The sequence below is a fragment of the Lepisma saccharinum genome, chromosome 12 (genome assembly GCF_977018435.1).
Source record: "Lepisma saccharinum chromosome 12, izLepSacc3.1, whole genome shotgun sequence".
Lineage (NCBI taxonomy): Eukaryota > Metazoa > Arthropoda > Insecta > Zygentoma > Lepismatidae > Lepisma > Lepisma saccharinum.
The window spans coordinates 31,805,256-31,831,966 of record NC_139240.1 but is presented as its reverse complement, the minus strand read 5'-3'; the positions used below and the strand labels follow the sequence as shown (position 1 = coordinate 31,831,966).

The 26,711-nt window shown below is 38.5% G+C and overlaps 1 protein-coding gene across 1 annotated transcript in view; it reads left to right on the top strand.

The window, feature by feature from the left end:
• Positions 1–5,457: 5,457 nt before the first annotated feature.
• LOC145996618 (uncharacterized) overlaps positions 5,458–26,711 on the top strand; it is a 44,186-nt gene continuing 22,932 nt past the window's right edge. Inside the window, exons 1-3 of the mRNA XM_083133201.1 lie at positions 5,458–5,933; positions 20,228–20,379; positions 24,609–24,758. Coding sequence (XP_082989327.1) covers positions 5,588–5,933; positions 20,228–20,379; positions 24,609–24,758 — 648 coding nt within the window. The 5' untranslated portion in view covers positions 5,458–5,587. The remainder of the gene's footprint in view (positions 5,934–20,227; positions 20,380–24,608; positions 24,759–26,711) is intronic.

Sequence of the window (26,711 nt, the reverse complement as noted above, 5' to 3'; positions counted from 1 at the left end):
GGGGAAGGGGGATCTGTTAACCCAGTGTCAGATAAATAGAACTTTTCGCGTAGAAAAATATGTTCATTCTTGAACAAGAACACGTATTTAATCACTTGTAGAAAATTTATTATACTTCAATGTGTAGATTATCAGTTAAAATAAGAATACCGTTTTTTCCATGTTACGTAAAATTAAAGGTTGCGAGTGAGCAGTGTATGGTGGCCGCACAATGGACATTTCCACTTTGACATGAAAAACGTTTTAAATCCATTAATTTTACGGATAATGACACAAACATGAGATGTGCAAAATATCTCGGCGATATTCGTTTTGGTTCTCGAGAAACACGCCTTCAAACACCGCTGAAATTCACCTCCTACGTCACGGATTTGAAAACGTCCTCTCCACAGACACGAGGTCCTCTGACGTCATTACTTTGGAAATGCGTGCATGCAGGGCTTCTGCTCGTCCCGTCAACTTAGCACGAACCGCGGAAGCGACAGCAACGTCACTTGTTACTGTGTAAAACAAGTATCTTGTAACTTCCAGTGTAAAAATCTGTATTCCATTTCTTGGAGATGAATTATGCCCTAGCAGTATAGCAGAATTTACTATAATTCAGCCACTTGGTAGAGGGTTTTCCCATTATGGTGACAAAGCAAAACTTGTAGCAGTCAATGGCTGAACACGTGAACAGCCTTGTTCATTGCGAATACATAGGTTGGTTTTGATTGGCAAGAACTTGATGTTATAGGAATGCCTTTTCTGGAATTACAATTATTTTCGTCATAATATTTTCTTCGCAAATTTTAAGATAATATGTTTAGAACACTCTGGTATACACGCCAATTTCTGCAATATAAGAGGTGATACAGTATAAAAAGGTATGGGGAGTTTTTAAATTTCCTTCAGTAAATGACAGTTTTTTTTTTCAGATATAGATATATATATATATTTTGCAAATTTTTGTATTTAGCCTACTTTTACGTCGCTTTTCCGTCACTTTGTTTAACCGCAACGATGAGAACGCATGGTTAATTTAGTATGTATCTTCTCTAACATCACATTTCTTCCTACTTTTGGCTAATCGCTACAATGAAGATGAATGAGTACAAGCAGTATTCGAAGTCGGGGTGCAGGAGGACCTCCCCCCACACACTACCACCACCAACAACAAGCTCAATCTAAGTATCACCCAACCTGCCACGATACAAGACGAAATTTTTCTTCTGTCCCATCTCATTTCGAAAACATTCACTAGTCTTGTCTTATCTCCTTTTATGAGACGAGACTGAAAATGTCTCGTCTCGTGAGCAACACTAACATTAACAATAGAAGCATCACCTTAGGTGTCCCCAAAGTCTCTCGCAGACATCCTCCCATGTAACACTTTCCAGTTCAATGAAATGTCACTCACAAGGGAACAGTCATGCCCAGGTCGAGAGTCAAACCTGGAACATGCGACTTCCTCAGATAAATCATGACTTTTGTGTATAATAATTACAACGCCAGTTCATTTCTGGTAATTCTGAATCTGCGGTTTGGTTTGCATATATAAGCAGGATAATATTCAGTTTTCGAGGGGTCGTACCGTTAAAACGAGGAGTCAAAAAAAAATATTAAGAAAGGTTTCCTTTTTTGTATTTATAATGATAGGTAAGGCTCGGAAGTTGAGGAAAATATGCCCAACATAATATATGTTCATTTTGGGTCATTGTAGGCCAGAAAAAGGTGTCCTTTTTTGCCTTTTTCGGCGTTTTTTGGCTTATTGGTCCTTTTTTAGGTCTTAACGGCTTTTTTTTTTTTGCAACTTCACCTTCTTTCGACTACGTTTTTACTGCACATTCTCAATTCGAATCATCATCAGTTCATCACCTCTTCAACGTCCTTTCTGTAGTAAAGAAATAAAAATAGAAAGAAATAAATATATTTGAACCATCCCTGAAACGAGAGAAAAACATTTTTGGACGACTGAAATAGGATCCGAAGTCCTATTTCTGTAACCCTGGTGTGGTTAGGCCAAATATGATTCTTCAAATATGATTTTTCAAATAATGTTAATCTAAAAAATATGTAATGTCTGGAAGAAGATGTATTTCATTCATATAGTTTTTTTTCGCACGGTGTGTTCCACACTGTGTGTTCCTTTGCATACGTAGTTAATTCTATATTTTTCGAGACTTGATACGAGAACGAGAATTGCCCTCCCAAACCGAGACGGATGTTTATAAATCGAGACGAGACTGTCAATGAGACATTTACAAATAAACACGAGACAGACATTTACAACTTTCAACGAGAACGAGACCAAGGCTGCCATGTCTCGTCTCGATAGGATCCTTAGTGGTGAAGTTGTGAACCAACCAATTAATGCGTTCGGGGTAACGAGATGAGGCGGTTTTTTCCGCAGTACAAAATTCAAAATATATTGTGTATCATTTCAGTATGGGATATTGTTATACACATGGGCGTATATAGAGGCCAGCATAGTCTGCATTTTACCTACCCACTGCCCGCTTGCCCGTGAGGACAGGTATACCTGCTAGCCTGCCCACGGCAACGAGTAGACTTGCGTCTTTACCCGGGTTCTTCGTCTTCCAGGCGCTCTGCGCTTACAAGGTAACTGGGCATTCAACAAGACCCGGGCGCCTGCAAAACCTGCTGGAAGGAAACAGCCCTCCGGCAGCGTGTCGCTCCAGGTGTTTCATCACCACGTGGACAGCTTCAGCCAGTGTTGCCTACTTACGTAGCTCGTAAATCCTACGAGGTCCTAGGAGGAGCTCTCTCCTCCAAGGAGAATTTATATACTTAGCGATTTCAGTTCAGCGTAAGCAGTTTTTATCTTATTGCCAGGAAATGCACGCAGTATTACAGCTTCATTTATTTAAATGAATGATCGAGCAAACAAAAATCTCCTCACTGAAAACTAATTGCTTTTCATTGCATGGTGCCTTAACCAGGCACGCAGTGGCGCAACCAGAGGGGGCAGGGTGCATTGCTCACAACCTTGGACGGAAATTAAGTCTAGCGGAAGGGTCAGGGTGGGGGTCAAACATTAAAGTACAAGAAAAAACAGACTAGCAGAATTTAAGAGTAGCAGGGCTAAAGGGTACTCAAGATGGAATTACTTTTCATATTTTTCTTGCATTTTTCTTCTAGACGGCCAAGGGCACCTGCAGAGGGGGAATGGAGGGGTAATTGCAACCCCTTGATTTCAAATTTTATGAAAGTAGAAATATATTATAAAATATTATCCAGTCTCATCAAGTTCAATGCCGTAGCAAAGGGGTAGCGGGAGTCGGCCCTGAGCGCCGAACGATCTAAGTGAGAAAAGTTTTAAAACAGAGAATGCTATGGCGGCCCGTGATATTATTTGCTATTAATGTTGGTTTGTTACGAGTTGGATGAATTGATTATGTAATACGTCGCTCCATGTGAAAAGAAAATATTGTAGATGAAAATTTTACATGCCATATGTCTGTACATTCGGAATGCATTTATCATGCACTTTCTTTCTTTCAAAAACAGTTTGTGTGCTTGTTTTCCATTATTAGCTAATGTGAAATTGACGTGTTGAAAAAAAATATTTTTAATCCTCTGTTTCAACACAAATGCGCGTGAGAACCGACTTCTACCCCCTTTTTGCGTGATTTATGAGGATTATAATGCCTTTCATGCTACTTTATTACTATTATTGTGATTGTTCTTGTTGGCACGTTTATCCAAGTACTTGGCCCTACCCCCCAAACGAGGGTAACGGCAATGGCCCTGGCTGGCTACGGCCCTGGTGTTCGCAGTAGAACAGTGTGTTGTTCGACTCGCGACCTCAGCGTCGAACGTGACATGTTTCAGTCCTGTCCTATATCACTATATATACGTATATTGGTTGTTTACGACATATACTTATGGATCCTGTGCCACGGAAAACCTATTTCAATGTGTGTGTGTGGGGGGGGGTAGCAACATTCGTAAATCTCATTTCATTGGTGATGTGGCTTACGAAGCTTCGAGTTCCCTTTTTTAAGTAGTGAAAATCTATTGCAGTTGGCAACACTGCAGAACGGTGTGGGCCCGGTGCAGTTTCTACTCGAAGCAACTACGTCATGTAGAGGGAGGGGTCTGCAGTTGATGGAAAGAACGAACTGAGACCTACTAGGTATCGTAAGACTGCGGGTACCCGCCGGGTCTACAATGCCTGCCAGGAACGATCTGTGCAGGTGGGCATACAAGCTGCTCAAGCGAGGGTGTTGCGCAGGTTGCATGGCATTTCAGGAGCGATGTCTCGCGAACGGGTCTGCTCCAGGTCTTGTGCAGGCCTTTAGGCGTATATAAAGTTCACGTGGAGGGTGGGGATGGATCAACTTTTGGTATGATTAGGATTGCTTTATTTCGTAAATGAAAATCCAGGACACTGCTGGCCGGAAACTTGTTGGGAAGCAGGGAATACTGGACCCTACAAAGTTGTGTGTATGTAGTCACGAAGTGACGCTAGTATTAATACTTTTCTGTTCATCTTGTGTCACTGCGTTTTTAAAAACCAAATATCTTTAAGATGACTCGAGGGGGAAAAATAACTGATTTGACAGTCTCAATGCAGTTTCAAGAAATTGCAGACATTGGTCTGCAGTCCCATCTGATGTGTAGAATTATGTAATTTCCTTCCCATCCGTATCCCGTCTCTAATTTATCTTGCACGTGAGCAGCAGGGATATTTAATGGAAGAATGATCATTACAAAGCATAGCTTTCCTTTCCACTATTGCTCCTTCTTCCATTATTTAAATCTGTACAGATTTGTAAAACTGCTGCACATGTTCGCTCACCGCGGGCTACCCGCAGTAAACTGGACGCTCGAAGCAGACGACAAACAAGCTCTCTCTAAGGCGTGACGTATTAACATGGCGGCGGCGTGTTTTCAGCGCAACGCTAGCCTCGCAACTTTGGAAGTCTCGTTTCTGCCTTAAACTGGACGCAGAGAAACGCGAGAACTTGCAGGGGTCATTTTTCCAGGGTGTAGTTTTTAAAATTGTTGTAAAAAAATTGAGTGGAAATGTCCATTCACGAACAGCTGGCGCGGAGTGTGTTGCTGGCGTTCTACCTCCGTGATATCAAACAAATTAACAACGAGTGTAGAAATCACGTGATCAAGTCAGCAACGATCCGTACTCAGAGCTGTGGTCTCGATTGCTCGTGAACCGCTTTGAAACTGCACTAGATGACGTCACTTCCGTCAAGACTGTACTTCAACTCTGCACTTTGTACCTTTCGGCATATGCTTTCGGACACTTGGCTCAGAACTCGTGCGTTTGGTGAATTTCGTTCTCGCACTAAACGCACGAAAAGCTACTTTTGGAACGTTATTAGGAAAGCACTTCCCTGGCATGGGCCTCGCTAAACTCGTGCGACTTTCGGAACGCAGCCTTTCAGATTTTTTTAACGCTCCGATTTGGCAACTCTGGAGGATGCCATTGAAGAAGTTAGTCGACTCATCACGCTGTATGAACTAAATTGTAAAACTGAAACAAACACGACATAAATTGTAGAAAATGTAACCCAGGTAGTAGCGGGCTTGTTAAAATAATATCGTATGTTGTGAAAATATAATAATGGTAGAAACAAAAGTAGACAATACCATTTCAGAGTTCCAAGAAGAACAGTTGGAAAGCATTCAAAATGATGTTGCCGTGTGTAAAGTTGAAAACAATTTAGAGGAAGTTCGGACAACAGAGGATAAGCCTTACAAGATAGAGGAAGTTGAGACAACAGAGGATAAATCTTTCGAGGACCTCCTACCACATATGCTGGAATGTTTTGATATCACAGACAAAGAATACAAAGGTTTTCTTGAGGGTGAAGAAAAGTTCCAGGAATTTCTGAAATTTGTTAATGCCTCAGGCTACTACTTTTACAAGAGAACTTCCAGAACGTACTCAAAAATTGTGAGACGCAAAGGTAAACATTTTTAATATCCTTGAAATATTTTCCTCGGTAGTTATTGCAATTGATTAGAGAACACTGCTTTTTTTTTAGGTTATGAAAATATGAGAGAGAAAGGTACATTGACGTAGTTGTTGGCTGTCTGGATATTATCTGAATTATGTAAGTACAATTGTCAAAAATTGACAAAACGAAGAAATTATAGGTGTCCGGGGAATATCAGATTTTTACAGCACGACAAGGAAATACTGGAATACAGAATATGAGTATAGAAATAAATTTTAACTTTGTAGAAAGTAAATTATACTCTTGTAGTGTTTCTAATGTGAAAATTCTAAGGCAACTGACTAACAATGCTTGCCTATTCAAAACGTATAAAGTATTAACACCATGAACATATTTAAAATGTTAAGAACACTAAACCTGACCCACCAAACCTTTTCTCATAAATATTCAGGAGAGTTTCACAATGAGAACTTGGTTCAAGTAGGGTTATGCTTGACAACAACAAATAAATCACTTTTCAAAATCAGGGTAAGAAGTGACAATATAGAGAAAGTCTCCAATTTGGTTAATTTTCGGTATACTAACTAATTTTGGCCTCCTAATCACGAATCTGTTATTAAAAACCTGGGATCACGTCTGGAAATTGTACATTTTGAAGAAACATTGTTCGTTAGCCCCAAAACCCATCCACGGGTAGCCCAACGAACCATTCACATGTGGTTTGTTTAGGCCTGTTAGGTTAGGTTCCATTAGCACTCATTTCACCCCTAAATTCATCGAAAAAATAGGGTTCATACTAGAATTGAACATCATAAAACATTTTCTTTAAAGAGTCTCGAGCTTTGCTATCTACAGGGAAACAGGAAAAATATATGCACGTCAATATAGTATTCTTGTGTGGCAGTCGTGTGGGTTGAAATATATTTTTAGAGTGCAAAACATTATTTTCAGTGCATTCAGGTTTTCAAAACTAACAGAGGAGCTAGTCATTTTCAGCTTAGAAATTTGGAATCTGTGATATGAAAGAAATTTATGCCTCTTTTGGGTTACTGATGTCATGGGCATAGTAACTACTTACGGAACTGAGTTTCTGTAGATTTTTGAAAGCTCCTGGAAATGTTTTCTCCCTTTGTTCAACTTATTCGGCCGGTAAATCGTGTATTTTTCGACATTAATGTCTCTCCGATGCACAAAAGCTCTTGCCTCCATTACGTTCGACTATGTGAACCAAATGTTCCGTGCGTTCAATGACGTAACTCCCGGTCAGTGTTTCCAAACTCCCCATTGTTTTGTCAGAACATGACAATTTTAACTATGTATGCCTAACCTCACAGAACCTAACCTAACCTTGCATGCATGGTTCGTGGGGCTATTTATGAATGGTTTGTGGGGCTATCCGTGAATGGTGTGTGGGGCTACACGTGCATGGTTTGTTGGATTTTCGAACCTGGAAAAAAATACAAAATGAGTAACACGAAAGTAGGTATTTTTCGGTGAAGAAGGTTGCAGCACTGCAAACCCACTGATCATCCACAACACTAGTCAAGATTTCTCGGCCATATTGTGTGTAAGAGAAACAAACAATAGGTGGAAAATTGAAGCTATTTTCATGAAAAAAGCAAAATCTCACCTTAAACAATGTTTTGCAATGCATAATAGGTAAGTACGAATGTAAAAAAATGAACGAGTGAAATGTGTTTTCCCTGTACCATACTGTTACCAAGATGTTTTTTTAGAGAAATCCCCATTTTCCTACAACAAAAGGAATCAAGGGAGTAACGGTTCTGATTGTTTTCTAATTTTTTCAAAATTCTGGAGAAAATACAGAATACCGGAAGTATCTCCTATTACTTTCAAATTCGACATAGTCACTAATTTTGAACTCGTAATCACGAATCTGCAGTTAAAATTTGGCGGTCACGTCTAGCAATTGCGAAATGAGTCGAAAAAAGTGAGTCCGTGAACTTAGTAAACACCATAAAAACAACTATTTTTTGCAATGATTAGCGTTTCAAAACTATGTTTACGATCACCCTTAATTTTTACTATACGTAACCTTACGTGAATGGTTTGTGGGGTAAACATATTTTTCAACTCTACACAGGACACCATTTTCTCACATGAAAATGAACACTCCATGCAATGGTTCTCATATCAGAAACGTGGTTTCCATGTTATTGCATAGCGGTAATTGATCAAGCTTATTTCGCAATTTGTAGATATAACTGCCAATTTTTAACTGCAGATTCGTGATTACGAGGCCAAAATTGGTGAGTATGCTGAATTTTAAAGTAATCGGAGATACTTCCGGTATTCTTTATATATACCAAAAATTCTTCCTAGCAGGAAGACTAATTATCATAGAATTTTGGCAATCATTGTCACACGAAATTTGAACCTCCCTTAAAATAATTAGCACTGTTTGGTTTTGAAAAAATAGTTATTTATGTTGAATAAAACAAAACAAGAATTACCTTACACAAGCATGTGCACTTCCCATGGACAATGTATTTTCTGTTGATGAGGGACTGTAAGTATTGTAGACTACAGCGCAGAAGAAATAGCTTGGCAGTGACGTCATCTCCCACCTTCACCTCTCCTTCCAGAAGCGAAGGCTCATTCGCTAGAGCGGACGACAAGGTGGCGTGCAAACCAATCGAAATCATTCCGAGAGGGGTGATGCAGGCGTGCAAACCCCCACACTGCTAATTAGTCTAACAAACCACAGCTACGAGCGAGGGATTGCAGGCTATTTTGTTTCTTTGTTAGGGAGGGTTTTTTGGTTGGTTTTGTCATTGTTGTAGAATGAGCAGTGGAGTAAAGAAAGGTAAGCCCTTGCACAGCGATACAAGAGAAATAGTTTTCAATGTGTATAAGTACTTTGATTGTGATGAAAACAAAACCACAGCTGTTCACAGAACGCCCGTGGCGACAGGTGTCAGTGAAAGATCTGTGTGGAGAATTTTGAAGACGAAACACAAAAGTGTTGCAATTGCGAGCGGGAAATCTTTTTCAACGGCGGGCAAAAACCGACCGAACGCCCAGCAACGTGTCACAAATCTGGATTCTTTTGATGAAGCAGTCGTGCGCCAAACAATCCATTGTTTAATACACGAAAGGCATTGTTGTCACCATACATAAACTGATGAAGGAACTGCAAGAAAATGTTAATTTTAAGGTTTCGCGTTGGTCGTTGCGTATGATCATAAGAAAATTAGGATTCAGATTTAAAAAAGCACAGCGTAAACAGCAGGAAGCTACTCCTTGAACGAAACAGCATCGTTGCGTTGCGTGAAGTTAAAGAACTGCGCACAGAGCAAACCGCCGGTCTTTCATTTATATGGATGAAAGTTTTGTGAACACACACCACACTGTCCCCAAAGTTTGGCTGGATTCCAAAGATTCGGGGGGGGGGTGTTAAAAGTGCCAACAGGAAAGGGTCCCAGGTTTATTATTGTGCATGCCGGTGGTGAAAGTGGATTTGTGGAGGGGCGAAGTTAGTGTTCCTTTCAAAAACAACTTCTGGTGACTATCATGGGGAGATGAACGCTAACCATTTTATGTTGTGGTTCGAAGAACAGCTTCTTTCCAATCTGCCCCCAAACTTGTTATTGTGTGTGACAATCCTCCATACCACAAGAAGTTACTGAAAAAAATCCCAACATCAAACAGCAGAAGGATGAAATGAATACGTGGCTATCATCTCACAATATTCCGCATGCAGAAGGTTTGCTGAAAGCCGAATTATATGAAATAATTAAAATAAACAAACATAAAATAAACATCTAGCAGTGCTAACATTAAATTGAAGATTGGTAGTTTGAACCGCGATCCTTGCTGCTCGTACTCTTACTCGTGCTATGGTTCCTTTCATAGTAGTTGGCAACGCTGACTTAGCAGGGAGTGACGTTACTGCCAGGTTATTTCTTCCCGGCTGTAGTGGGAATTATTGTAGAAGGAAATCGGAATGCATTTAGGGACTTTATTTTAATGCCAACAGAACCAAACCTGACCTGCCTAACCTAACTACAAAAGCATATATTAAACAAAATTTTAAGTAATCTCTCAAACTCCACAGTACATGCTAACAGAAGTAAATCGAAATGAAACCATGTTAAAATTGAATTCGTATCATGATGAAATCGCAATAAAACAAGATGAACTTCGGCCAACAAGGGTATCTTTCACCCTCATGGTGTAAAGACTAAAGAGGTGGATGCAAGCCGATCCTGAAAACTCTCCCTTCCAGCGCATGACGTCATCATCGTTGCAGCAGAGGACTACAGGGAGTCCGTTCGCTTTACAGTGAAGCGTTCTTCGTGAAACAAATTTCACCTACAGACGCAATATAACTTCAAAACACGCGGAATAACCATAACGATGGTGTACTGAGCCAGGCACGTATCCAAGGAGGGGGCTTAGTGGGCTCGAGCCCCCCCCCCCCCTTTAGGATTTTTTTCTGTTTATACTACATAAAATTAGGATTTAGGCTTCTTGAATAATGTGATGATAATTTGAGAGAAATAATTATCGAGAAAAGACTGAGAATGTTCTATAACCCTGTTATTGTTACTAGCGCGTATCGAAGGTGGGGATCAGGTGGCTCGACCCCCCAGGAAATGTTTCAGTTTACACTAGATAAAATTAGGTATTTGTCTTCTTGAATAATATGATGATAATTTAAGGAGAAATTATTGTCGAGGCAAGACGAAGAATGTTCTATAACCCTCTTATTATTAATAGCGCGTATCCAAGGTGGGAATCAGGGGGCTCGAGCCCCTCCACCTTCAGGATTTTTTTCTGTTTACATTAAATAAAATTAGGATTTTGTGATGATAATTTGAGAGAAATAATTATCAAGAAAAGACTGAGAATGTTCTATAACCCTGTTATTGTTAATAGTGCGTATCCAAGGTGGGAATCAGGGGGCTCGAGGGCCCCCCCCCCCACATGCACACACACCTTCAGGAAATATTTCTGTTTACATTAGATAAAACTAGGATTTTTGGTTTTTGAATAATGTGACGATAATTTAAGGGGAGAAATACTTATCAAGGCAAGACGGAGAATGTTCTATAACCCTGTTGTTGATAATATTGCACATAAACTTTTCTTGAGCTTTCAGTATTGTCGCAGCAAACTTGAGCACTATGTAGAGACTTGTCAGCATTTGGAAGCTGCACAGCAAAGGTATCGCCACACGTAGAGCGATTCGTTGTAATTTTTAATCTCTGGAAGGCGCGAGAGGGAATGTTCTTCAATAAGTGGAGTCGAACTACTGGCAATATTTATAAATCATTTATCTGCGCAACGTTCTAGAATATACTGAGGATATAAATGCACGTTAATTAGAACCATTCCTAAATAGAAATTCTTTGACCGAACCTTGGATCCAAGAGAAAAATGGCGTTGTCTCTGACATCATTTCCTTTTAAGCGTTCAATTCAAGGACTTGTTCATGATTCATTTGATCGTGTTAAAGGTGCTTTACTTCAGTCTGTAATACGAAATTATAAAAATTTCTGGTGAGTTGTTTTTAAAAATGTGTCCGAGATAAAGAGTGGCGTGCCAACGATTTTCAGCAGGGAGAGGGGTTACGCATACTATTTTTGGTGGTCAGTCCTCATTTTGCCATATTTTCCTGTTTTTGACGTTCTTTTTTTTAAGGACTGTGTCAAATGGGGTAGCCTAATGACCCCACCAACCCTCCCTTGGGCACATCACTGGAGATACCTAAATGAGTAAGCATTTGATCATATTGGGAGAAGAAACATTAGATGTGTTGGGAACGGAAGGGTTTTCACTGGGCAATAATTGTTTCGCGATCCAGCTGTATTCTATAGAAGACTTCCTTCCATGGGGGAGGGGGGGAAGGCAGCCGGAGCGTGGTACGGATTACATCACCTCCTAAATGGCCGAGATCTAGAATGTGTGGGTCCCTACACCTAAAACCTCTAAAATGTGCCTTCATGGTACGGTACTATATGCACGGGGAACTTAGAAATAAATTTGAGGCACGAAAGAGCATATAACACAGACTGCATTAATAACCCTATATATACACACATATGTATAGTATGTATACATAGATATACGTAAATATACACACACCTAAGACTGCATATATACATATACGTGAGTCGCTTCGGTGACTGAGGGTGCCGGGTTCTTGACTCGCGATATTGCCACGGAAGTTACCGGGTTCGAATCCTGAACTGGGTAAGAGTATTTGTGTTGGGCAATCAGCCCAAGTAGGCAGAAAAGCAATGTAAAATGTGATACGTGAAAGCACACAATACATGCACATATATATTATATGTATGGGTGTGTGTGTGTATATATATATAAAGAGAGAGAGATATAAAATTGTTTATTTTGTCCTTTCGCCTGCAAGCCAATACCCATTCGTAAGAAAATTCTTCTTTAACAGGAAACCCAAAATACTTGATATTCGTTCCTTTCGTCTTTTTGTAATGATTGCTACAGCCGTAAATAGCACAGTTAAGCATATTTTCTTTCACAATGCACTTAGATTCTTCTCACTAGAAGTGAAACGAAGACAACATAAAAAGAAACATTCAGTTCAATGGTCTACAGAAAAGAACAAACCCGGAAACTCCACTTGTCACCCTCTGAAAAGCACCCCCTCTCCTGGCTGTGGCCACTATGTTGACGTATGGCTGAGAGCCATGCTCGTCCATCCACCTGTTTGTCATTCCACCATGCTTGACCCTATGTAGTGTGTAACCCCCCCCCCCCCAGGAAGTGAAATATCTTGCATGGTTTATGAAGATTTTGTTGTTTATGAACGCTTTCAGTTATTCTTAGCTCAAGGAAATATGTTATTGTGAAGTAAAGCACATCTGTTATATTAGCATGTTACTTTACTGTGAAGCAGAACAGCCCAATGTCTTCAGGCCAGTGAATATAGCACCCAAAACTATATTTCACAACAACAGCTATAATTTTATGTGGTTAGGTTAGGATTGCTAGGTTTGAGCTTTTTATTTATGTGGGCCATATTTGGGATCAAATATCTCCTTTATTTGTGTTTTCCACGTGCTAGAACCAATTGTGTATTACATAACACAACGAAATACTTAGATTAAAAAGAAATTCAACATAATTCTCGAGGGGTAACAGTGGGTCAATTGCCCCAAAACAGGCTTGAACTGATGTATGGCAACAATAAACTACTGTGATAAAGAAAATAATATTTTTTTTTTATTGATAGTGCTAAATTTTATCAGACACTATATTCAGTTTAACATAGTCAGTATTTCATATATATTTCAACATTAAATATTTGTTATTAAGACATAATTTTGTTGTGAAAAAACAGAAATTTACGTGGGTCGTTCAATATATAAGTTTCCGTATGCTGTAAAAAATGTTATTTTTATGATACATTAGAAAACTATACATACATGTGTAGGAGGATCCTTCCTCACTTCTCCACATAATCCCCATAGAGGTTCAGGCATTTGTCCCACCTTTACACCAATTTGTCCATACCCTTTGCAAGAAAATCAGAGCTCTGGCTGTTGAGCACTATTCCCACATTCCGCTTCACTTCTTCATCTGTTTCGAAACGATAACCTTGCAATTCAGACTTTAACACCGGAAAAAGATGGAAATCACTCAGCACCAAATCGGGCCTGTATGGAGGGTGGGGCAGCCATTCCCACCCCAATTCTTCAATTTTGTGTTGTGTTTGCACTGATGAGTGGGGGTGAGCGTTATCGTCAAGAAGAATGACACCAGCTGACAGGAGACCTGGTCGCTTATGTCGAATTGCGTTTTTCAGTTTATCCAATGTTTGACAATAACGGTCAGCATTAATTGTTCTTCCTCGTTCCAAAAAGTCCATAAGCAGAACACCCTTAGCAAACATGCTTCTGAACTCCTTATGACGAGAGCCCACGTTTTCCGAACACGCATTTACTTTTCGCCGTTGAGCACATGCGCCTTCACGTCTGATAACGAATCGATTGTTGTTCCTTGTAGACGAAGGATGGCGCTTGTCAACCATGTGCTTCTTTTTAATGGCATTACTTTCTACAATATTTTATAGCACAGGGAAACTTATATATTGAACGTCCCTAGTAGCATGTGGAATTCGTTTCAGAGCGCAGAAACCACAGATAACTAAGATATTTTATTCCAGAGTATAGTCTGTGTAAATGAAAAATCTCCTATTCTCTTGTCACCAGTTTTTCATCAAAATGCTGATTACACACATATCAGGTTAAAGAAAAAAACATGGACGAATGGTATCAAACTGAACACTCCTAAACTAACAATAATTTGTTACTTCTGAAGCAAAAACATGATGAATAATGTACATACATACTGCAAAATTACAATGGTTACAGAGCAAAATATGTCAAGTAACACGTGGATCAGAGCTCGCGCTAGTGTGTGTTTGTGCATAATTTACACCCAAAATTTGGAAGTTTATGCACAAAAAGCATGCATTGTATTTTGTGTTATGTTTGCATTTTTTATCTTGTCGAGTACTGTATCATGGTTTTGACACTGTTTGTTGTGAGCATTCTTGTCATAGGGCCTACGTATTGTTGCAAGGACAACCATTTAACCTGTGCCCATTTCTTTGTCAGTTCTGTAAACATACATAATGTAAATATTAATGAAGTGACTACTCGGGGTATGGGGATTACAGTTTTCAGTATCAAAGATACATATCTGAAGAGGAGTCTGTTTAATAAGATTGTTATGTACTTTTAGTGGAGCATAACAGACACATAACTATCATGTGCTAATTGACTACACAGTGCAGCAATTTGAAATCGAGAGTGGTGCTGTAAAAAATAAACAAGTCTTCATAGAAAGTTACTTACCTTGGATCATTCAAAGTAGGACCCTCCTGCATCCACACATCGTAGCGCAATGCCTAGCAGTGTTGTAGCATTCTTGATTGTTGGTACATCTTAAAAGTAGGAACCTTTCAGTGCATATTTTGGTTTAGGAAATAAAAAATAATCACATGAAGCCATATCTGGTGAGTAGGCATGGTGTGACAACACACAGAGTCGATTTAGGGTCAAGAAGTTCTTCGCAATCACAGTTTTGTGGCTTGGGGCACTGTCATGAAGCAGACGCCAGCTGCCATCATCCAAATACTCAGGCCTCACACATGCTATTCCTTACATCATACGTTTCAGTACCTCAAGATAAAATGCAGTAGAAACAGTCTGTCTTAAATTTCAGTCTTCAGTAATAATTGTCCTCACTTTCTCAACCAATTTTTGTGTTCTCATCGTCTCTGGGTTATTTCAAACTTAAAGGCCTTCAATGCCTTTTTCAATGGACCAAAGATAATGGAAGTCGCATGGCAGTAGATCAGGGCTGTACGGTGGGTGTTCCAACACTGTCCACCCAAACGTCGCCAACGGGTTCTTTGTAGCAGCTGACGTAAGTGGCCGTGCATTGTCATGCAGCAAAACCACTCCAGAGGATATGAGTCTTGTATTCTGAACAACTGCGGCAACACCTCTTAATTTTATGCCTGCCGCCTCTTGCTTGCTTTCTCTGTGACACCACCATGCCGCATGCAACTCGAAACCGACCACCGCCATGCCTGCCTGTCCTGTTTTGTATTTCAAACTTGCCTTGTGTTTTTGTAATGGCAAGAAATGTATACTTCTGTCACATTGTTGTGGCTTGGTTACATACAAATCAACTGTATTTTATGAAAGTTAGTACTTACAACAGTGAATTACAAATAAGGTTTAATTAACACTTTTTTAAATTATATTTTGTCGGGATCTACAGTAATTTACACATAAAACAGAATTACATAGAACTGAGTTACATACAAAGCAGTCTCAAACTACTCCTATAAAAGTTGTGGAAAATCATTGAAAAATTCAGGACTGTTAGGCATTTCCCATTCTTTCATAAGGCATGACTCACAAACCAATAATTTTTTATGAATAACACTTCAAATAACAGTGCAATATACATAGTTTCCCAAGTAAAGCTTGTATAGCTTCAAAACCACCCAAAAAAAATTGTGTTCTAGTGGGGGCATGCAGGGTCAAAGGCACCAAGATTTCCAGTTCTGACTATTGTAAGTGGCAATGTTAATCTAATTTAACGTAAGGTAAAAGTTCTCCGTGCCATGAAGCACATTTAGGGGATATGGTAGTAGTGCCGCACATATTATCGATCTCGACAATTTTGAAGATGATATGATCAGCACCATGCTGTGGATGCCTTTATCCTCCAGGGTATTTATATTTATTCTTGGAGTTATTTGGCTGTATTGCATATCTATAAATTTGAATAATATAGATTTTTGTGCAGTTTTGATGGATTTAATTTATCTTATTTCACCAACCTCTGTGACAGACTAGTTAGCACACTGCACTGGTACGCCATGGGTCTCGAGTTTGAATCATGGCCTGGGCATGGATGTTTTTTTTATGAGTGTCCATTCATGACTTATCTTTATCAATACGATTAGCCAAAAGTGGCAGAAAAGTGATGCTAGATAACCAAAATCATAAATATGAATTATAGCTTTTGTGGTGACGTGATTCGAACAAGTGTACTCGGAATACAAGCCAGGTAAAATCGGCATTAGCTTCCAACGTTTTGAGCACATACATTGCTCTCATCTTCAGGGAATGTGATGAGAGTAATGTATGCGCTCGAAATGTTGGAAGCTACTGCTGATTTTACCTATCTAGAACACTTGTTCGAACCAAAATAATGTCAAATCAATTTATTTCACTTTTCTGCCACTTTTGACTAGTCTCAAAGATGGGATGAATGGTGATAAAATGAATTGATGAAAGGATGACAATCACAAACACACATAGACAGCAGATAAGACAAATACCACAGAGGATAATACTTGCTGTGGGCCTCCAGATTCTAGAGCTTCAAAACGTCATTCCAGGTGTATACAATTGAATTGACTTTATTGCTTGGCGAGGTTCAGCTGTTGCTGGTCAACCACCTAACCCCAAAAAGTACAGATTAAAATAAAAATAAAATAAAATTCAAGATTACAAAGAAATTATACTAGAAAGTACAATAAAATACAAAAGGAATAAATCATATACAATGGAACAATATTAGCATTGAGTTAGATAATAAAGTAATTGAAGTCCAGAAAGTTGATAGTAAGATGAAAATAAATTCTGGCAACTCACCGTATTTTTCATTATTCATATGTTGATTTACCCTGCTTCTGATTGTCGATCAGTGATTCACGGAGCATGTCGCGAAAACGTCTGAAATTTTGATTTTTTGTTAGATTTGGTAGTACATTCCAGGCCTTGGGTGCTGCGTAACTGAAAGAGGCCTGATAAGCTGAGGTTCTGCAACAAGGTAAGCTGAAACTTGCAGAGTTTCTGGTTTAATGCGAATGAATTTTGCTTCTGAAGTTTAATTTCGAAAAGATGTAGTTTACTAGGTTTGATTTTATTTTAGGCAAGAGGAAGTTTGCCAGAAGATAGAGGCTTTTTAATATTGAATATGCCTTGCCACATCGTTGTATCACGTGCTCAGACCAATTGAGCTGCTGGTTCATGATCAGTCCTAGGTTTTTTACTGTTTGAGAAAATTTAATACACTGTGTGTGAAGAATTATTTCACATTCATTGATGTCAGTATGTTTCAAGAGACTGCTTGTTCCGATGATGGTAAATATTGATTTGTTAGAATGTATTACTAATCCATTTGAAGCCAACCAATCACTTATGTTACGCTTACGTAGTAGTTGAAGTATTTTCATGCACAGGTTCTCCCTGATTACAATGCCAGAGTTCTTCAATTTGCTTTTCTTCCTTAAGACTGCCGACTGTGATCTGTAGCACATGAATTTCACAATTATGGATCTTGTTGTTCCGGGGCATTTTTGTTCAACACGATGCGAGCGACAAATGTCTTCCTCCTTTAATTTAAGCCCAGCTGTTCTTCAAAAAGTGAAAGCACAATATTGTTCTTGTTCTCGTTGTTGTTCTCAGGGATTCCAAAGATTCGGAAACTGTTACGTCTCTGGTATTGTTCTAGCTCATGAATGTTTTCGTGCAGCTCCTGTATCTCATCATCTTTGCTGTGGAGCTCCTTGTGTAGGTCTTCGAACATGTTGCTGTTGAATTTCAGCGAATCCTCAAGTCTTTCCACCACGATTTTAGTCAGTGATTCAATTATCGTGTCAACAATTTCTTTCGACACTTCAGGTGTTTGCACTGTCTGCTTTACCTCGTCGCATATCTGTTGCATAAGTTCACCCTTACCTCCATTGCCAGATGGTGATTTGACTCCCGTAATGCTGCTGCTGCCTCTATACGCATTCCAGGAGCCATGGCATTGTTAAAGTTTTCGCTTCAATAATATACCACAGAAACCACAAAGCTGACACTTCCCTGATATTTTTCAGTCTGAGCCGCTGCAGTCATACTTCACATTACTTGTAATGCACCAAATAGAACTCTATAGCTGCTACATATGATTATAAATTAGCGGGACACGATTTGAACGTGTTCTAGCGCTCAGAGGCCATAATGAGAAAAAGATGTTGCCATGTTTGCCCTTTCTGAAAAGGTCACTCCATTTCCACTACAGTAAGTGCTGCAAAGATTTGGGCAAATCAAATCATCCTTCTCAGCCAGTATTTTGTTCTGGTTGCAAATGTGTGCTAAAAAATGAATGCCATAGCTACACATTTTGCACTGTGACCGTAAAATATCTAATTTATTAATTAATACAAGATTAAATTCAAGTTTCCTTCCTCAAAAACTCCATGTATGTGGCTCTACTGGTAACAGTATGAATAACTATGCAATACATTCTAATATGTATATGAGGGATTCAGAGCACAAATGACATAAGTCCACTTTTGATGGAAATGGAGTTGTATGTATAACGTAGATGTGTGAAGAATCAACATTGCAGTGCTAGATGTAAGTATGAGGGTCATACTGAAAGTAATGAGCAACAATTTCATGAACCAAGTTTTGGTTTTATTAAAAAAATCGTAATCTACCGACGTTTCTTTACTGTCAACAAAGGCTCCATTTCTTTGCTTGCATTTTTCCCACCTTTCTGGAAGCTTGAAAACACATTTATGGTAGAACTCTGTTCCAGCTGCTCGCAGACTTTCTGTATGTCATCTCTTGTCTGGTAGCGTTTGCCTGTAACTGTTCCTTTACAAAACCGAACAGATCATAGTCACAGGGTGCAATGTTCGGACTGTAGGGAGGGTGAGTCAGAAATTCCCACCCCATTTTCCCAATTTCCTCCCTGGTGAACTGAGCAAAGTGCGGGCGTGCATTATCATGTTGATGGATGATTTTCTATCCAGGACATTTATCCCGCAATGCACGAAGGAGCTTCTGAAGTGTTTGGATATAACGGCGAGCATTTATGGCTACCCCAAGTTCAAGAAATTCAACCAGAATGCACCCTTCTGCTTTCCATGTTGCATACCGTGAAGGCAGTTCGTGGGTGACTGCTCCGAGGCTGATCTTTGATGCTCGTGTTTCCATCCTTAAAATGTTTTACTCATTTTCTAACACTGCTAGCACCCATGCATACATCTCCATATGCACGCTAAAGTCTATTATGATTTTCAGCAGCAGGAATTTCCTCTTTAACAAGGAATTCAATCACAGCACGTTGTCAAAATGAAACATCACTGTCAGCCATTTTGAAACAACTGCCTGCGCTCATGTGATCGAAGCTAACGACGTCACACTGCCTTAATGCATTCAGTAAACTATATTTTGCAATGATTTACTTTGTGTATTTATGGATTCTGATTTTTTTAAAATTGTTGCTCATTACTTTCAGTATGCTCCTGATATCTCGTAAGTTTCAAGTTCTTGCTCATAGAGGCACCACCATGTTTGTGCTCCATCAGCTAAACATAACACTAAGTTATCTAAATGTCCCTTTCTCTCAAAACTGTCTTGAATGTAGTTACACTACTTGTGCTGTGAATCCCTCATGTGGCCGACTATACGATATTGCTGCAGATTTCAAAATTCAGCCAGCACTAGTGTACAAATTTACAATGGCAAGTTTATTATTTTGATATCACAATATTTAAAGGGAAGGGTAATGGAAAAATCCACTAGGGTACTCAAATATATACACACAGAAAGTATTGTTTGGAATTGAATTCCAGAATTGAGGTGCCATGGCTACCGGATGCCCTGTATTTATCTACCTCTGCTGTGAGGTATTTCAGAAATAACTAAAGTTACAGGATTTTATGTGAATAAAAATACTCATTTGCAAAGACTAATTTTATTCCTTCATTTCAGATTCTGCTACATACCATTTCCATTTAAAAACAAAAGAAACTGTAATCCCATTCTTTGGTTCTATTTTCGAACCTGAGGGAGTATCTTATTATTCGTGCATTCATGGAGATGACCACATCAAGAAACCAAGGAGGGTTATTAATGAAGACGAGGTAAGGTACTGTTGCTGAAATTGCAATTTGATGGAGAGAAGCTTGGTAGATTCAGTCCCAGCCTGAATATTAAAGTAATCCATTAATAGATGCAAGCCTACAAAAGTTTATAATGAAATTAAATAATGGGGCAAAGTACAAGGGATAGTCAGAAGAAAAGTTTTCCCAGTCTTCAATCTGCAGAGAGTTTTGTTCTGGAGAAAGAATACGACATGAGCAGAAAGAGGCATCATTACACTATTTTTCCATATAGTCCCCAGCGACATTCAGGCACTTGTTGTACAGCTTCACGAGTTTCAAGAAACCCTGTTCGTAAAACTGAGTGTCCTGTTTACAGATGAAGTTGCATATGGCAGCTTCCACTTCTGCTGTAGTGGTGAAACGCTTCCTTCCCAGTGCTTTCTTCACAACAGGGAAAAAGTAGAAGTCATTGGTCGCAAGATTCAGGTGCTCCCAACTGATTGTGACAAAATGGTTAACTATTTATGCTGTCGTGTGGGATGTCTTGTTGTCATCCAAGAGCAGAACATTACGTGAGGCTCATACACTTTCACCAGCTGGTTATGAATTTCCATACGGGAAGTCTCATGTGCCCATTCGTTACGAACAACAGCTCGCACTTCATCCTTTGTCCGCGATGGCAAAACATCTCTGTTTTCCATGCCGGCCGGGCACACTTCTCAACTCTTCTTGTCTTCAACACAACAGTACACTGGCGCCCTCTGCAAGGAAATGGTCGTGTGTCAGACAACAAAAGAAGAACGATGCCCACAATATATTGCCAACCCAAAATTTCCCCACTTTCTGGAAACTTTTTTTTTCTGACTATCCCCTGTGTGTCTTTGTAGCTGTAGTACAATTCATTTCAACTGAGGCCCAATGCTGGATTTCCAAAATAATATTGTTTCATAAATTAAAATACACAATGGAAAATTAACATTCCATTCGCTAAAAATGTGCTGCATCTCAAAAAATATTTCTCTTGTACTTTTTTGGTTCTTGCAAGCACGTGTACACAATTTTTTATGTAACGTTTCGGGAGAACACAGGCTCAAACTAAGAATAAATCTCTGATGAAGGGAACGTGTGTTCTCCTGAAAAGTTATCTCAGAAATTGTCTTCATGTACTTGTAAGAACTCAGAAAAATCTTGGAAAAAGATTATATTTTATTTTATCATGAGTATACCTCTAAAATCACTAGGTTTACCGGTAGGGATGAGCCAAAGCTGATTAAAGATGTATGAAAATCGGCAGAAATTGACATATCGGCAAAACCCAATATTTAAACCGGTTCAGATTATACTAGAGTTTTACCTTCTAATAAGTTTTACATTTTAGTTTTGTAGATTTATTGAAAATTAGGTTATGATTTGTCATCATTGTAGAGTTTTTGTAATAAAATTATTGCAAACTCTCATTCAGAGGATCAACCTACCTCAAAATCAGAAATAAAACAGTACATTGCTGAACCAACTAGTGCACGTGACCAGGAACCACTGTTGTATTGGAAATTCAAAAATGAGTATCCAAACCTGTGGCAAGTATTGAGAAAAAACTTGGGCATACCTGCTGCTTCAGTATTCAGTGAACGAGTGTTCAGTGTTGCTGGATACATTTATGATAAGAGAAGAAGTATTTTACTTCCAGAAGTGCTTCCAAAACTTGTGTTTCTGAAGTTGAATCTGCCAGCATTAAATTTACAACATTAAGAAAAGGAATTCATTTTGCATTTCGAAGAACTGCATGTGTACCAATGTTAAATCTCTTGAGAATCTATGTTCTTAAAGATTCACATAACCACTTTTTGTAGATGCAAATGTACATTCACATCTCTTGAGAATGTATATGTATATACATATGATATGCAATAGAAATGGAATCGGTTAAATATCGGCATCGGTAAATTTTCAGCTTCGTCACATCCCTATTTCCTGTCAAGGTGGAAAGCAAACTTATAGAAGTTGCTTAAATGTGAGAGAAAGTGTGTGTGTGTGGGGGGGAGGGGTGTCCCTTTAAGTAAAGTTGCAAGATGATAAATACAAAATTGTAACTGAAGAAAAGTTACATTGTAATATACGTATGTATTTTGTGTTGCCTTTGTGGAGCAGTTCTTAGAATGCCATGACACCAGAGATCCTAACCAGGACTGGGCATACTGTTTTAATTTGGTTGCACCGAAATTCACATCCTCAGGGAATTCAACCATGGAAACCATAATTACAAGAGAACAGCCAACCTGAGTTTGAATCCTGGCCTGAGCTTGGGTGTTCTTTTTGAGTATCCCTTCTTTAATTTCATTACATCAAATCTCAATATCGTCTCCGTGATTATACCGCGTTTGGTAGAACCTGTCCCGCTTCCCGCGCTAGGGAGCGCTCAACAGTTTCCGTGCTGGGGAAAGTCAAAGCCAGGCAGCCAATTAAAATACGCAACGTCGCAACAGCATCTACGTAAACGCCTCTCTTCTGGCTTTCATTCGCTCCTCGCTGCCCAGCAGACGATTTTTTCCTCGTTTCTCATTGACACCGAAACTGTTGAGCGCTCCCTAGCGCGGGAAGCGGGACAGGTTCTACCAAACGCGGTATAGCCATAAGTGGCAGAAATGCGAAGTAAGGTAAACTAAATCAGTTGATTGATCTACAAGGCAACAATATTAATCATTAGCCATGATTAGACTCAAACTCTTTTTCAAATATTTTAGAAAAGCATATTTTAGTTAGTTTATTTAGTTTAGTCATTTGAAAGATGTGAGGACTTTTTATGAATTCTTTAATAGGGCTGAGCCGATACCACTTTGAACCAATAGTGATTCTCCTACCAATTCCCACCGATGCTTAAAAATTGCAATAATTAATGAAAATATTGATATCAATATTGGTGTGTAAATATGCTTCTCCAATTATATGTGTGAATATTCAAGAATTGCATCAGAATATTAAAATAGATATTATGTAATTGCAAAATATAGCTTCTCGTGCAAAATTAAAAGAATGCTTGAATTTAGAACAATTATCAGGAAAATTAAACTCCCCAAAAGTGTCGCTCAACATTTTTGCAGACTGTGTGATAGATCAATATGCCACAAAAGTATCTGCTGGTATCGGTAGATGAATTCCAACCGATACTTTACAATACCAATACAAATTCATTATGAAAGTTGTGCGAATTACTCGCAAGTTTAATATATATATATTATTAACTTACATTTTGCGAGTATCGAGGTAACTCCTGCGATGTTTTGGGATGCAACTGCTCCCTTCCTCAGGCTGCTCACGTTTAGGTTATGTATAAATCATAACCACGTCGAACTCTCCATAGGTACAGGATATAGGATTGGTAAAAGGTGTGTGGTTAATAAACAATAAAAATCTAAAAACCATTATAGGTGCACGTCAAACTACCATGCCGTTTTCCCAATTACTGAAAATGTCTAATTCTTTATTTTCTGCAAATAATACATAACAGTCAATCTGTATAACAGATATAACAATGCTCTATACAAAGCATGTTCTTAAAAATGTTTTCAACAAAGTACAAATATAACAGCAATAGAAAACATTTAATTTCTATCCTTTGTCCAAACCAGAATGTTAGCCAAACTCTATCTATTACTTCACCGTCTGTATGATTAAAATTGTTGTTTTAACTTACATATAATATGTACATGTCTACAAAACAACTACAAAACTAAAACCACACTTAAATTTAAATATTAGTTACCAATCCTATATCCTGTACTTATGGAGAGTTCGACGTGGTTATGATTTATACATAACCTAAACGTGACCAGCCTGAGGAAGGGAGCAGTTGCATCCCGAAACGTTGCAGGAGTTACCTCGATACTCGCAAAACATAAGTTAATATATATATATATATATATATATATATATAACAATACCAATACATCGGCATCAGGATCAGCTCACTCAGCTCTGTTCTTTAATATAACATAAATGTGAACACCTATTCAGGTAGTAGTGAGATTTTTTTTCTTCTTGTAAACAAGGCACTGGTTCAATCAACTAAAGCAATACAAAATGAATATTCAGATACAATACTGTCAGAAAAGTATTTCTTGCTCTTTTCAAAATATATTTTTTAAGCATAACCTAAAAAGAAAGAAGAAACAATAAAACTAAATCTTCAAAGTATTTGTATTTCTGTCAGCAGACTGGAATCTTGAGCGTGTGACAAAGTAACATTGCCATATGCATTACTAACATTGCAGGGTGACATGGGACTGGTCAAGCGGAGAAGAAAGTTAACTTCCACAAAGAGGGTTGGATGCAAGGCCAAAATGATTGTAAAGCAGATAAGGGTGTATCCGGAATATAGGATGAGTAAACGAGACTACTCCAAGAAATCTCTGAAGCTAAAGGTAAAAATATTAGGGTAGTGTTTTCATTTAGATGTAATTCTTAATCACTTCTCATTCATGCATACCTGTACATGTAACTTATCATACATGTACTGTACATACTGGTACAATTATGTCCTGGAAACCATCATTTGCACAGAGGTCATATTGTTTCTTAAATTGTTAACAAATTTTGTTAATTCTAGTTATTTTTCATTTTGTTTAGTTTATTACTCTCATCCATTTGTACAAATGTAGCATACGTTAAACATTTTGGTAATTGTTCATGTTAGTGAGCCATCATAAAATTAACTTTGGGCAATTATTAACAAGAAATTATTTATTCCTTATGAAGATCCTATTTAAACAATTAAAATGTGTAACTATTTCTGAATTGCTCCAATTGTTATTGATTGCATTCATCCCTTGTTACCCTAAGTATGATTCAACTAAATCAGGCACGTATCCAGGAACTTCTTTTGGGGGAGGGGGTGGCTGAACACCATCTTTTTAAGGGGTATAAATGGAACCTCACAATTGTATGTTTAAGGCCAGTGTTGGCCATAATGTGGAGGCAAAAAAATAGGGAGCAACTATCCCCCAAATCGTCGCCTCTGTTTCCAAGCATTAACATTGTGTGCTGAAACCATCGGAGTATGTGTGTTTGTCCATTTCTTCTCATCAGGCATCAAAACATATATGGTGTCTGTGAGTGTTTTTTGAAGCTGCACGGGATGGACAATCCACTTGACAACGCGAGATTCAAACTGTGGGCTGCAAACTGGATGCAGACAGTTCTCGAATATTTATCTCTGATTCAAGCCTGAACACCACTAATGTGTCTTGTCCTCCCATGTTTGCAGTTCTTATAAAGAAACCCACCAAATTGTTCATATTCAGGCCTAAGCATTTGCAAGTGTTCAAAATTGTCTGTCACAGCTTCCAAAGTCTTGTCATATATCAGCACGAAACAAAGGAAGTTTTCTCCAATACAGCCGGATCGTGAAACAATTAATGCACACAGAGAACTGCACATCGAGCAAATTCGCTTACTAGGCCTGTCTGGCTGGCGAGCGGGCGAGTAAAACTATAGAACTGAGTTTTGACCCGTCAAGCATCGAAAACCCACGGGTAACTGGAAGGCCTTGCAAGACCATAAAGTGACCAAATAAATGAATTAATCAATTAAACAGATTTTCTCTGGTGTAATTTTGTCAATTCAATATCCGAATAGTTGCTCAAGATATTACCCCTCAACACTAAGGCACGATGGTCCATAAAATGTGACATGAAATCAGAATTTGCATTATAAAAGGTTTTTGCATATTGTCATCTCTTTCAACAAATGGTCGTTCATTCATGTTGTTGCTAGCTATCTAGTTCTACAGACCGCATTGATAGTAATATGATGCAAAATATAATTGTTAGGCAGGCAATGCTATTTACACATTTCAACAAACAAACGACGTAAAAATGAAACCGAGAGAAGATTTACAATTTCAAGACCAGAAAAGTGACATAAAATGAACAAGATACACAAACCTATATCAAGACCTTCAAAAAAAAATAAAAAAAAATGTGGTAGTCACTTTGACATAATAATGAAACTAATTTGAGAAGTTACAAAATCTAAATTATACTACAGTGGCGTAGCAACATATCGCTAAGTTCTGGAGGAGATTAGAATGCAAGGCCGCCTGATCCGTTCTTTAAGTTTGAAATATCAATGTGAATCGATACACAGTCATCAAGGAAACACCAGCAAATTATCATATTTATATAATAGCCTAATAATAATAATAATAATAATAATACATTTCTGACAAAAAATATATTTAATAATACGCGACAGAGAAATTTACACTTGGCAGAGCTATAGTAACACGCTGCTGGAATTTTCATTAACCAAAGCAGTAGTAATAGCATGTTTTTTAAGATGTTCTTTAGGCAGGAAGACACAACTGAAATATCCTT